This window comes from Poecile atricapillus, chromosome Z, assembly GCF_030490865.1.
Source record: "Poecile atricapillus isolate bPoeAtr1 chromosome Z, bPoeAtr1.hap1, whole genome shotgun sequence".
NCBI classification, from domain to species: domain Eukaryota; kingdom Metazoa; phylum Chordata; class Aves; order Passeriformes; family Paridae; genus Poecile; species Poecile atricapillus.
The window spans coordinates 27,366,240-27,378,971 of record NC_081289.1 but is presented as its reverse complement, the minus strand read 5'-3'; the positions used below and the strand labels follow the sequence as shown (position 1 = coordinate 27,378,971).

General features: G+C 46.1%; 1 protein-coding gene across 10 annotated transcripts in view; it reads right to left on the bottom strand.

Moving 5' to 3' along the window:
• Positions 1–8,252: 8,252 nt before the first annotated feature.
• ZC3H7B (zinc finger CCCH-type containing 7B) overlaps positions 8,253–12,732 on the bottom strand; it is a 48,216-nt gene continuing 43,736 nt past the window's right edge. For all 10 annotated transcript variants that reach the window (XM_058864818.1, XM_058864817.1, XM_058864820.1 and 7 more), the window contains exon 23: positions 8,253–12,498. In XM_058864818.1, coding sequence (XP_058720801.1) covers positions 12,306–12,498 — 193 coding nt within the window. In that variant the 3' untranslated portion in view covers positions 8,253–12,305. The remainder of the gene's footprint in view (positions 12,499–12,732) is intronic.

The following is a 12,732-nucleotide window of genomic DNA, read 5'->3' as shown; positions in this document are numbered from 1 at the left end:
CTCTGGCTGAGAAAAAACAACGAGGAAGGAAAGCAGCCTGGCGGAGATGCAGCTTGCCCGGCTGTCTTCACCTCCCCCTCTCCCACTCTGAAGTGGCCAATTGTGGAAATAGCTTGCAGCCTTGCAGGGCTGGGCTGGACCGGGCGCCTGGCCAGCGTGGTTTTACAGGGCCTCTCCCAGCCAATCCGGCAGCAAAGAACTGGGCCAGTTATCTAACTTCGCAAAGGCAGCACCCTTTTCCTTCCCAAGGTGTTATAACAAATACATGTATCTGAAGGGGAAAAAAAGCAAGCGTGCGCTGTCAGGGGTACGTGTTGGCTGCAAACACAGCAGGAGAAGGATCCTCTGACGAGCTCTTGGGAGGCTCTGAGGAGCACCAAGCTGTGCAGGCTGCAACAGGGAGATACACATGCTGTCTGCATCTGCCTGCTAACTTTTTAGTTATTTTTCATTTTGTTATTTGACATTATTTGTATGTGATGCAACAATTACTGTGTGTCCCTCCTAAGTTAATGATAATAGCACAAGGTTTCTTTCTTATAAAGTGTGCATCATCCCCAAAATATATTATTTTTCTTCTTAAGTGGCACAGAATTTTATCAGAAAGCAAACAGCCTCTTCTCAGAGCAGTGATGTACGGGAAGAGAGTTCATGAACCCTGCAAATACCCTGGTAACAACTGGTTAAGTAAGATCTTGAGCACGCAAAGCCCCTCCTCTCCTGTCAGTGAAATTTTTAGCATGGAGAAAAGGACTGGAGATAGGAGGATAAAGGTCTGATCCCCTTTTCAGAACCTGGTGTGGGAAGTAGCATCTTACATGTGCTGTGGTCTTTTCTTTTGCTGAGTGTGGTGTTTCAACAGAAGTGCCTTTATTTCTCAGTTTGTCCCTGTCCGTTTTGCCAGTCTCAGCCTTACAGTGCTGGTGTGAGTAGGTAGAAACCAGGTATTCCTACACTGGTCTGTAGGAATATCTGGAGCCACAGCAATTGGACACAGCCCAGCAAATCATGCATGGTGTTTGGTTCCATAAGGAAATGCATTTGATTTAACCCAGTAGAAACCAAAATGAAAAAATTACCTAGCCAGGCTGGGTGGTTGAGAATTTCAGTTTAGCAGGAGAAGCCTCATGATCTAGATCCCAATCTAATCAGGCTCAGAAATCACACAACAGTTGGTATAGTAGAATTTGTAATTATGATACAACCTCTTCAGATTTTGAGCCAGTGATAACCATCCGTGATGAAGCCATTCAGGGAAAACAGTCCCATACTAACCCTGGGCTGTTCCAGTGTTCTCCATCCACCCAAAGCGGGAGCCAGCTGAGTCTGCAGATGGTCAGTGCATTCTGGCTATTGTGAGCAAGAGACATGATCACATCTCTCCTTCCTGGAGCACAGCCTGCCAGCCAGGAGATCCATATCCTTTCCTGAAATCTTCCAGTCCTTTCTGGAAGACTGGAGTCACTCAGTCATCCAAGGCATCATTGATGTTTGGGACAACTACTGTCATATATGCCTAGTTTTGCTTCTTATCACAGGCTGGCAAGGGAAAGTGACTGGGAGCATGGTAGCTGTCCAGTGCCAGGTGCAGCTGGACCCCCTGGTTTTGTCCCAGGCTCAAACTTGTTATGAAAGCTGAACAAACATCTGGCCACATGTCTGGAGGGACCCAAGAACTTCACAGCAGCTGCTACAGCAACTGGCTGACATTTATGGCTCTGGAAAAGGAATACATTCATTCAGAAAAAAATCATAGAATCATGGAATGGTTTGGGTTGGAAAGTACCTTAAAGATTATCTAAATTGTCACATAGCAATTTGAATTATTAGCCTGTAATGAAAATCTCTTAAGTTTTTGTCTAGAGATCTGAGAGTGACAAGATACACATCTCATCTGGTGTTTGCCATGTCCACAAAGTCTCCTACTGATACTGTGTGTCCCTCTTGATTCAGAATCCCTGAACAATGAGCTCCTGCCCATGAGAAGAGCTTGGGTAACATTATTAGCTGGACACATCAACACCACCCTGTCTTCAAGCCCCAGGGAATCAGAAACTATACTATGGAGTATAGTCATAGCAGTAGGGAAGCAATCTGTCTGCCCCCATGTCCCTGCCATGAAGGGCTGAGCATTTGAGTTGCTTTAGTGAAAGAAATTGAAATGTTTTCTCTGGAAAGGTGCAGGCATGGCCACAGATTGCGTCATTTGTGCTGGCTGCACAAATGATGTTGGCTGTTGTCGGATCAGGTGTGGTTTTATTGTTTTTGTGATCCCATTTTAGTGGAGATGCTGCATCATTCAGAAGCCCAGCCAGCCCTTAACAGCACATTTTCTCATAGATTCAACCAGCCATAGTCAACTTATACTGGCCCTAAGTGGATGGCACACAAAAGGAGGCACCTAATGCGATGGAAAAGGCCAAACTCCAGGAACACAAATTCAACTGGCAGAGGCCAGGGCTAACTTCTCTGTATTTTCTGCAGGTCTCTTGCAGCAGCTACTCACACCACCCAGCTGTGTTGGCTGAACCTCTTGGCACATTTGCCCAAGGAGTGTGTTCAGCAGTCCTGAGGGGAGCAGTCCTGAGGGGAGGATTGTGGGTCCTTCAACACTTGCCTTACCCTCCCTCCTTTTAAATTTTTTTTTGAAAGAATTGTGATTTTTTTAAGCAACCAATTCTTGTACCTTCCTTCCCCTGACCCCTTTGTCTTCCTGCAGTGCTCAGGTGCTTCTGCTGGTACCAAAGCATGTAAATGTCTCTTTTAAAACCTCTAATTCTATTCCAGTCTCTAATGGGACCTCTCTAGAGAGGTGTGCCATTGGGCCCAAAGTGAACTGTAGAGCAATACTACTGAGGTGTTACTCATACGTACAGCCTTGCTGGCAGTTTGAGACCCTGAAGAATCTTTTCACACATTCAGAATACATTTTGATACAAACCTGCTCATTACAAGGAGCTGGGTAAGGGAGTTCTCTGTGCACGCCTCCAAGTTGCCGTCTTTCCCTCAGCCCCAGGAGTATTCCCTCAACTCCTCCCCAGGGCCACTTTCACAGAGCTTTTCCCCTATTTCTGCTCCTGCCAGTGTCTTGCAGCCATCCTCAGACCCAAAACAAGAGCCAGTGACACGCTTGTGTGCCTCCTCAGTCAGAAACTCCTGCAGATTATTGCTGTGGGTCTTGTCCTTGGTGGTGGTATCTAGCTGATCATCGATTTATGAGGCCACCACTACAAAAGGGAATTCAGTTGTTTCTCAGGTGTGTCTCAAAGCACAGCTGATGGGGAATCCAGCAGCAGCAATGACATTTGACCTAAGAAAGGCATTAGTGATTATTATTACTAATTGCTGTTATCTCAGCTTCCTCCAATAAGGTGAAAGTTTGGCTTGGTAATCTAATGGAATGTCTCCTCTTAGAAAATAATTTTTTTTTGGTCTGATTTTCTAAGGACACAAAGCTTACACAACAGTATTATGTATCCATCCATCCGTCCATCCGTCCATCCGTCCATCCACCCTCAGCACATGCCACCCACCTTGGCAAAGGGATAAATGCATTTAAATATCTTATTCTGTTTGAAAGATAAGCCAGGAGGAGAGTCAAATTAATGTTTCCCCAAAGATGAAACCTGCTGTTATGTATTCTATATGATCTGGGGCCCATTGGCAGTGACAAGGGACAGGCAGAAGCCAGCTGTACTGAAGGGCCTTTGTGGTGACATACAAGATGACACTCCCCTGAAGTGAATCTGGGAGAAAGGATAAAAATGTGTAGAAGCCTCTATAAGATGAGAAAAATCTGCTGTTCATGAAGCAAGAGTATTTTCCTTTTTTTCTCCATTTCTTTCAGTCACCCAAGACCATTCACACTGGCAGCACAGCCATTACTTGGAAATTTCTGTACCTCCTCACATGAGACTTCTTCTGTTGCACATCCCACAAATCAAGCCTGCTCCTCAAAGTCTGTGTGGAGGCTCCAGGCCCACTCGCAGGGTTTGATTCTCACACCAAACCCAGCTTGGTAAGTAGTTTCCTCTTTCTTTTATCCAAGCAAAGCGTTTGCCAGAGGTCAATCACTGCCTCTTTACAGACATCCATCCAAATGTTTTGTTTATCTGCTAGTTCTTAGGACAATTGTACATTCCCCTTACAGCTTTCAGACTTAACTATTTACTTGTATGGTGCACTGGGCTTGGCAGGGAAATTTTCTCACCTCGGCAGAGGCCTGCAGACTGAGTTTCACCATGGCTATTCTGAAAGGACACTTGCACCACATCCCAGAAACTTGTCTTTTTCTGAGTTGATATGCTGCTAGTGCTAACAGACCTCCATGGAGCTGCAGGGATACCCAGAATGGCAGCAGCAGGGAAGGCTGTGGCCAGACCACAGGGGTGTCAGCATCCACAGCAGATTACTTTGAAGTAAAGGAGGTCAGAGAAGGAGTGATGAAGCCAGCATGGGAGGGTGGACAGCTGATGGAAAGTGGGACTAGGGCTCGGTCCTTTGGATCCATTTGGTGCCTGCAACATGGGCATGCAACTCTTCAGGTACTTTTGATGGTAGCAACATGTGACACAGATGCAGACTTGATGAGGCCTCACTCCTCAGAGCTCCCTTCCTACCTCTGAAAGGGCTTCCTTCCCCGGCAGTGTATGGCATGCATACATGTGCTTATGTATGTGTACATATGTGCCTGTTTGCCTCCCTGTGTGGAGGAGCAGTGCTGGGACCTCCCAGCCAAGCAGTGAACTTCAGTGGATGTGGCTGCACCTCCTGCCTGAGGCAAAAGAATTTCTAAAAACTAATTCTCCAAAATGAGTGCCAAAAAGTTAATGAACTTTGCTTCCCCACCACCCCCGCCAAGACATCTCCCCCTTCGTGGGGTGCTCACATGGCAGCTGGGCTCACCACAGCTCTGCTTCTCTGCACATGGCCTTCCCTTGTGAGGTGCCATTTGCCAGAGAACTAGGTGCTGGGCAGGGAGAAAACGTGAAAAAGGGTCTTGGGGTCACCAGAAGTTGTACTGTCCTGGGCAGGAAGGACACCTAGAGCTGCTTTTTTGCATTTCCCTGCTCTGAAAACACTCTGGCAGCCTGGACAGAGACAGCTTTGGGAGCTCTTGGAACAAGCCTTGGCAGGAGGCAGAGTCCAGGAGGTGCCAAGAACAGCAATAAACCAGGGGGCTGAAAGCAGGATGGGGAAATCCAAGGCCAGTGATGTTGGGCCACAGGAGATCATTGGGTGGGACAGCAAGAGACACATTCCTGTGGCTGCTTCCCTCTCACAACCAAGGCTGTCTGTAAGGACCTGAGCTGTCTGTCAGCCATCTCTTCCTACTCACACCTGCTAAGAACAACATGGTCCCCGGCAAGAGCAGGAATCCTGCAGCACAAGAGGTCTGAGCTTGATGGAAAGATACAGGAGTCAGCTGAGCCTGGGGAAGGCATGTGGGCTGAAAGAAAACAAATGACCCTTAAAAAAGCTTGGATAGTTTGGCTGCTACTGATACCCCAAAGCCAAGACATGAATGGTCTTGAAAGGAGAAGCTCCAGACTGCCTAGAGCTTCTTTTGAAACACTGCCGCTGTATTGAATCCCCACCACAGCTCCCAAGGGCAATGCCCAGCTGTGTTGCAGTTATTCTCAAGCAATTTTGCTGAGGAGAACTGAGGCCATCTCAGTCCCATGGAAGCAGGACTTTCCCTCTCTGTCTCAGAGCTTTGCTGGGGTACAGATGGGGGCGCATGCCTTGGTATTTGATTAGCAAAACTATGCAGCTCTTCATCCTTCTCAACCATCTGCCTGGAGGGCTGCAGCGCTATTGGTAGCCCCCAGCTAAGGCAGACGTAGGAAATCCACTGAGAACAAAGGAAATACGCCAAAGAGCACCTCCAGAGCCAAGTGTTTTTCCAGTTCAAAGCAAGCAAATCTACTCTGGCATCTAAGTTTAGAGACTTCCATCCCACCCCTGGGTAAATGTCATTTTTTTGAGGATTAATCCAGATGGTTATGCATGACCCTATTTACTGGGTCTCTGCTATGTCTCTGGCTCCTAAGGCTTTCTCGGCTTTCCTAAGGCTAGTTTTCTGGGGCACAGACATAAGATAAACTGAAGAGACAAGCGTCACTGAAAGGGGCAATCTTGGGAGCCGCCAGGGACAGGACGGTTGCAGTGAGAAATGAGTCAACTGGAGCTGTCATCTGGTTTGGTCCCTGCTCTTGTCTTCGCTGCACCTGGATCTGTTTTCAGGTAACACCGCTCCTGTCCCAGCAGCAGGACACACTGCTCGTCTGGAGGGTGAACCTCAGAGAAACAGGAGGTGACAATCAATCTGGAAAGGGAGAGGGGTTATGTGGAATGGACGGATCCTGTCCTGTCCATTCCCATCCTGGAGAGAAAAGAATGAGGCTGAATGAGACATGGCTCAGCTCCAGACCAGAGCTGCAGCTTTCCAGGAAGCCTCAGGAGCTGTGTGTCCACAGGACCTCTACCCAGAGCCATCCCATAGCACCCAACCAAGTCTGCTCAGTGCCTTCCTCCACCACATATCGAACAGCTGTGTGCTTCAGCTGGCGTGCCCACAGCCTTTCCTCCTCCAACCAGTCACTCCCATCCAGGCCTCTTTTACTGTTTAGCTTGTTGCTTTCTGCCCCAGTTTTCCCTCCAGCTGCCCTACATGGTTACATCCTCTGTGCCCAGCCAGTGACCAACACACCTCCCCAGCTCATGCATGTGCACAGGACACAACACAACATGACCCTTATTCCTGGTTGCAATTGCAGCAGCAAACACAATGAAGAGGATAACAAGCATTTGTATCATATGCTGTCACTGCCCAGAAATGTTTCTCTATAGTGTGGTGGGCAGACTCACTTACAGGATTGCTTTTGATTCTCATCTGCAGCAAACTCCCTCTGCCAGGCTGCTGTGTGATGGCATTAACCGTATTCAATATGAAGCCTTCCTCCCACCTCTCAGGGGTTTCTACCCTGCTCCTCCCAATCTTCCATAGAGCCTGGATTTTTCCTGGCTGACCTGGGTCTCTCTCTGCCTTGTCTTTGTATCTGCTGAAGTTCCTAGGAAGATCTGATTACTGAAATCAACACTCCTTTTCTTCCTCTCCAAAATGCAAGTTTATTTCAGTGAAGAAACACCAGTTTACAGCTGAGGCTCAAACCTGCAAGGAAAATAGGTGTTTTTCCCCTGATGCTTTGTCTGTCTCACAATTTGACAATTTTGGTTTCAGTTGTACTGGAAAAGCTACCCTCAACTCTTGCCAGCATGGCCTCAACAATCTTTGGAATGTAAAACTAATGTCTCTCACATTTTATGTACTCAACCGATGCACCTTGGAAGTGCACACGGCTCCTCATTCCCCATGAACTGTAAGAATGTGTTCAGGCCTCTTCTTTGACCAGAAGGACATGAGTTCTTATGTCTGTAGGAAGGCACATAAAGGAGATGTTTGACAAATCCTGTCTCTTCAGGCCTCACTAGATATAACCTTCTGGTCACTACCAGTTTATACAGCAGGTAGTGTATATATTTTTATACCTGTTAAGGGCTTATCCCTGGGACCCCCCTATCTTCACCACATCTCCAGTTTTGATTTTACCAAGAATGTGGGTTAATCTGCATCATGATGGATTCCAAAAATAAAGAAGCTGGGTTTATTAATAAATGTTTTCACACTGACCTCTTCCCCCAATGCAGTTTCCTTACACAGCATCCTCTCCAGGAGGAAAGCAAGTGCACAGATGCTTCCCACAGCCCAAGCTGTGTGCGACTCGGTGGGTAGGGCTAAGGACATGTTCCCTAGCAGGGTGCACACTGCCAGGCAAAAGAACTGGCCAACCCAGTTGAACAGAGCAGCCTATACAGAAGAATCTCTAGATGAAGGTGTTTACAAGACCCGATTACTGGAGCTTTCAAAACACAGGTTACCCAAACACCTGAAACTATGTGTTAATTCAGAGCGTATAGATTCTTGGCACTCAAGGGAAAGAAAAACATCTTAAATACACCTAAAGGTCACAAGAACTGTGTGTCTGATGAAGAACTCCATCAGCTGTTGATACACACATAGACAATTTTCCACTCAGCAAGAAGAGCTGCTGATTATACTTAAAGATGGGAGAAAGCCACAGTGATCCAATGCTTGACGTGCTCCCTTTGCTTCCCTCCTTGCAGCAGGGAAACCCAAAAGCAAGATAAAATCCTGTTCAGGTTATTTGAAAAACACAAACACACTTGGATCAGGAGAGGGTTTAAAGTGCACACTTTTATTTTCTATTACAAAGGCTAAAATAAGCAAGTTTGGTTTTTCTTTATTTAAGAACAAAAACAAAAATGTTGTTAAAACATCTACATAATTATCCTGATACTAGACCTTATGAAAGATACTAAGTTCTTTTTTAATAGTAAAGCGTGGTATTCTTAAATTATATTAATACAAAGACATATTAAAGGACTCAAAATCATTACTACCCAGCTCAGAACTGCAGCATCCCCTTGCAATCTTTTCCTTTCACTTGCTAAAACCCATCCATTTTTGACATACAGTTTTCCTACAAGCTAAGTAGGGTAATTTTTGGGTTTTTTTGTTTGTTTTTTTATTATCATTATTTTTTACTTCTCCCTGTAAAGGCCAGGTTAACTCCAATGTCGTTGTCACCTAAATTCCTGCCCCTACCAAAGAATTTGGGAAAAGATTTTCACTAAGCCCTTCAGCATTTAATAAATTCCTGTTCTGTGTGAATGTCTGTAGTTATTTTACAGGATATGAGATTTTCTTCTAATGTTATAAAATTAAAACATCACTTTCTTTGTTAATAACCCTCAAATTTGGTTCTGTGCTGCAGAATTCCCTTCTTCTTATCTTACACAAATAAAGAAGAGAGAGTTATCACAGGGTCTTGTGAACCCACCACTGAAGCAGCCCCTACAACTTGTGATTTATCTGCTGTAGAACTGCAAGCACTGAGCAATCCTGCTGAGAGCACATAATATGCTGAAGAAAACCCTCTTGGCTTGATAAAGCAAGCTTGGGAAGTCAGTGTGAAACTTCCTGCCTTTCACAGTGTCCCTTTAAATAATATAAGCAAAGCCTTATATTAAAACTTTACTCACTAGTTAGCAGTATAATACTCTCTCACTGAGGTGGAACTGCAAGGGCATCCTAAAGGGTTTCAAAAATGTGAACAGAGAAACCTGTCCCATCTCAGAGTTTATACCTATCTATACAAAACCCTCCCCTCTTTTATTATTTCCCTTTCCCTATCCCAAATAAAAGGCTTCATATTTAAAATGGAGATGCTGCGTTTCCTGGCCCGAGTCCTTTTCCTTTACCATCATTTAAAAGATTCCTTCGATACCACACACATATAATATTATATAGAGCGATATATTTAATACCCGTGTATATATGCTTCATGGGAGGGGTCACATATATACACACTAAAACAAGTCTGGTGACGAAGTACTGCAACACCACAGACCAGGTTATCATATCAGGTAAAACAAAGAGACACTTGATGCAACCCCCGTGACCTTGGGCCTACCTCACCTCATCTCACTCTCCCCCTCTCCCCACCTCAGCCCCAGCCTGAACCTCTGAAGCCCCACTGAGAAGCTCAACTCTCATTGCAGAGAGGGGGACATGGGACAGTAACCCACTCTGTAACCTACACAAGTCGTTCATTGCATGAGAAATCACGGCTCAGCGAACGCTAGAGTCACACTAGAGATGCAGGTTTGTTTTAAAAATAAAAAACACATTCCAGTGTTCCCCAATCCAGATTTCCTTCCTTGGCATCTCTGCCCAAGAAGAGCAGAACAAGATTACCCAGGAGCTGATGCCTGTCTCCTCCCACCTCTAAAGCTGACTGCTTGAGCACAAGGATGATCAGAAGGTACCATAGCTACCACAAAGAACAAAGGAGAAAATACAGCACCTGACCACTCAGAAACTGCCATGTCTGATATTGCTCATAGCAAACCAGAGATTACCATCCATATTTTAAAGGAGGGGAAAAAGAGCTCAGCAGAAAAGTGGTTAAGTTGCCCAGGAAAGAGGCTGAATCAACATCCCCAGAGGTATTTAAAAATACATGTAGATGTGGCACTTTGGGACATGGTTTAGTCTGGGACTTGGCAGTGCCAGGTTAACAGTTGGACTCGATGATCTTTGAGGTCTTTTTCAACTTAATGATTCTAAGTGCTTTCAGTTTACTTAGAGCACACCATGTCTCTGGAAAGATTCCAGACCAGAATCCAGTGCCCTCTGCTCCATAATTGGACCCTAACTATCCCAATGGAATATAAATATCCCAGTGGAACTGAAGCACCCTCCTGAAGTCTGGTTTAGAAAGGTGACAGCTGTCCCACACCATCTCCACATCTCCTGATTTTCACATCCCATCTCTCCTGAAGCTCTGAACCCCAAGGATATGGGAGCAGAGAGGAATGGGAGGATGCAGCAATGTCAAAGCACCAAGAGTTCATGGCCAGATTGTATTTACCATGGATACAGCCCTACCAGCCCCAAGGGCTCTGAGACTGCTGTCCTGGGAGACTCTGTATGAAAAAGACATCCCTGACAAAGGCTGGGAGGGAGATGTGTTTGTGTTTGAGTGGATGGTGCCATCCATGCATGCAAAACTGCAGAGCACAGCTGGACTGCAGGAGAGATGGAGAGGGAAGCTCAGGTCAGGGGACACATTTACTGCTTACAGGATGAGACTGCCAGAAATGACAAAGCTGGCATTCAGAGCAGTACTGCTTCTCACTGCTGCCACTTGTAAAAGCAAAACTCCTGTCCCAGAGTTCAGCATTACTGGTTGCCTCATCAAAGCACACATCAGGCAGCATAGACGCAGGCCACTGCTCTCCACCACTGTCCCTGCTCTGGGTCACATCCTGGTTGCACTGTGCTCCCTGCCCTGGCTCTGAGGAGGAGGGGGCTGGACCTCTGGTACTGGTAAGTGCTTCCAGCTGGATTCTCATTAGCTAAACATTGCCCATGCTGCGCAATGGTGTCCTTTTAAATGGGTCCCCACCCAGTTCTTCTGGCAGTGCAGGGAAAAATGCAGCTCTAAGTAACAAGAAACACATGCCATTTAAAGAGCAAGAAAGAACACCATTACCTCCCTCCCTCTCTTCAGGACACAAAGCAACACAGAAACACAGGCTCCTTTTGGTGACCACCTCCCTCCTGACTGATACTGTTGTGTGGACTTCAGTGACATGCACTGTGTCACAGACTCCACTACACATCCTAGATGGGTTCTGTTTTACTTGCACCAATCACACCAGCCAAAAAAACAAACCCAAACTATCTGCCCTGAATACCTGCCACACACTGAAAAAGACATCTAATGAGAAGTCACCAACTTGCTTTCTGAATACAGTGAGCTGGAGTTTGAAGTCACCTACAACCCAGTTCCCACTGCTGCAAGCAGTTTCATTACTTTGCTGTGTTTACTTTGCACTCCTTATACCACGCAGCTGTTATCGTCCTCACCAACAGCTGATGTCTCAGGGCAATACAGACAGCTGGAGCATAAGCCTAGATGTTTTAAGCTAAATCTAGTGGTTTTCCTTCTTTGCACCACAATTCCCATTTCTTCTGGTACCAAACTCCCGGAAGAACAGGAAGGCTGCAGCAGAGTAAGTGGGGCTTAGTCTGCAGCACTGAGGAAAGGAACATATGAAATTCATGGTCACCTATTCACCAGATTTCATAAAATCATAGAATGGTCTGGGCTGGAAGGGACCTTAAGATCATCTAGTTTCAATCCCCCTGTCATTTAGAAGGACACCTTCTAAATGTTCCTCTAGGCCACATTGTTCAGAGCTCTATCCAACCTGTCCTTGAACAGTTCTAGGGATGGGGCATCCACAACTTTTTTGTCCCTCTCTCTCAGCTTTGTCCTCCACACCTCTGCAGTCATACTCTGAATTGAAAGACAGAAGAATGACACAAGGAGAAATTCTCTGATTTGCAGCCCAGTATAGACGGAATTAATTCCTTTGAATGAAGGACAGTAAAAACAAGAAGATGAAGTGGAAGGAGAATTTGGGGGAAAGAAGAGAGAAAAGATGGATCACAAACTCAGTGAGCATGGCGTCGCTGGCCAACGAGAATCAAATTCACAAATTCATTCACTAATAAATCATCATCTCATAATCTTAAAACAAAAGGAAAGAAAAAGTTCTCTTTGCGAGACAGAGATCTCGCTCTCCCTGCTACTGCCACTCGGAAAATCCACCCCGTGTTTCTGCTGCTGACAGACTCCTCCCAGCTCATACTATACGTCATCCCGCAATAGGAAGTTGTATTTCCCGAAGTCGTCATCCCTGGGGCAGAGCAGCATGTCCTTGCGAGCTTTGGCCAATTTCTGTTTCAGCACTTCCCTCCGGTCTAGCCACTCTGTCAGCTCATCCTGCCCATGGGCATAGCGACACTCCTCTCCCTCAGGACAGGTCTTGTTCTTCTGGAACCTGCCAGCACAAGGAGCACAGTCAGGTGGGCACCCCAGTACAGGGGTTTGAGCTCCCTGTCTGGGATACTTGATCAGGACTCACTGAAACATGCTGTGAACTCTCCTTTTTAAGGGTGAGCTGATTCTCCTACAAACCCATGTGCAAGTGGGAAAGACATCAAGGCTGAGAAAAAAAACAGAGCAGCGAAAAGAGCAGTGGCTACAAGGGGATTTAGTCAAGAGCACAAAAAAA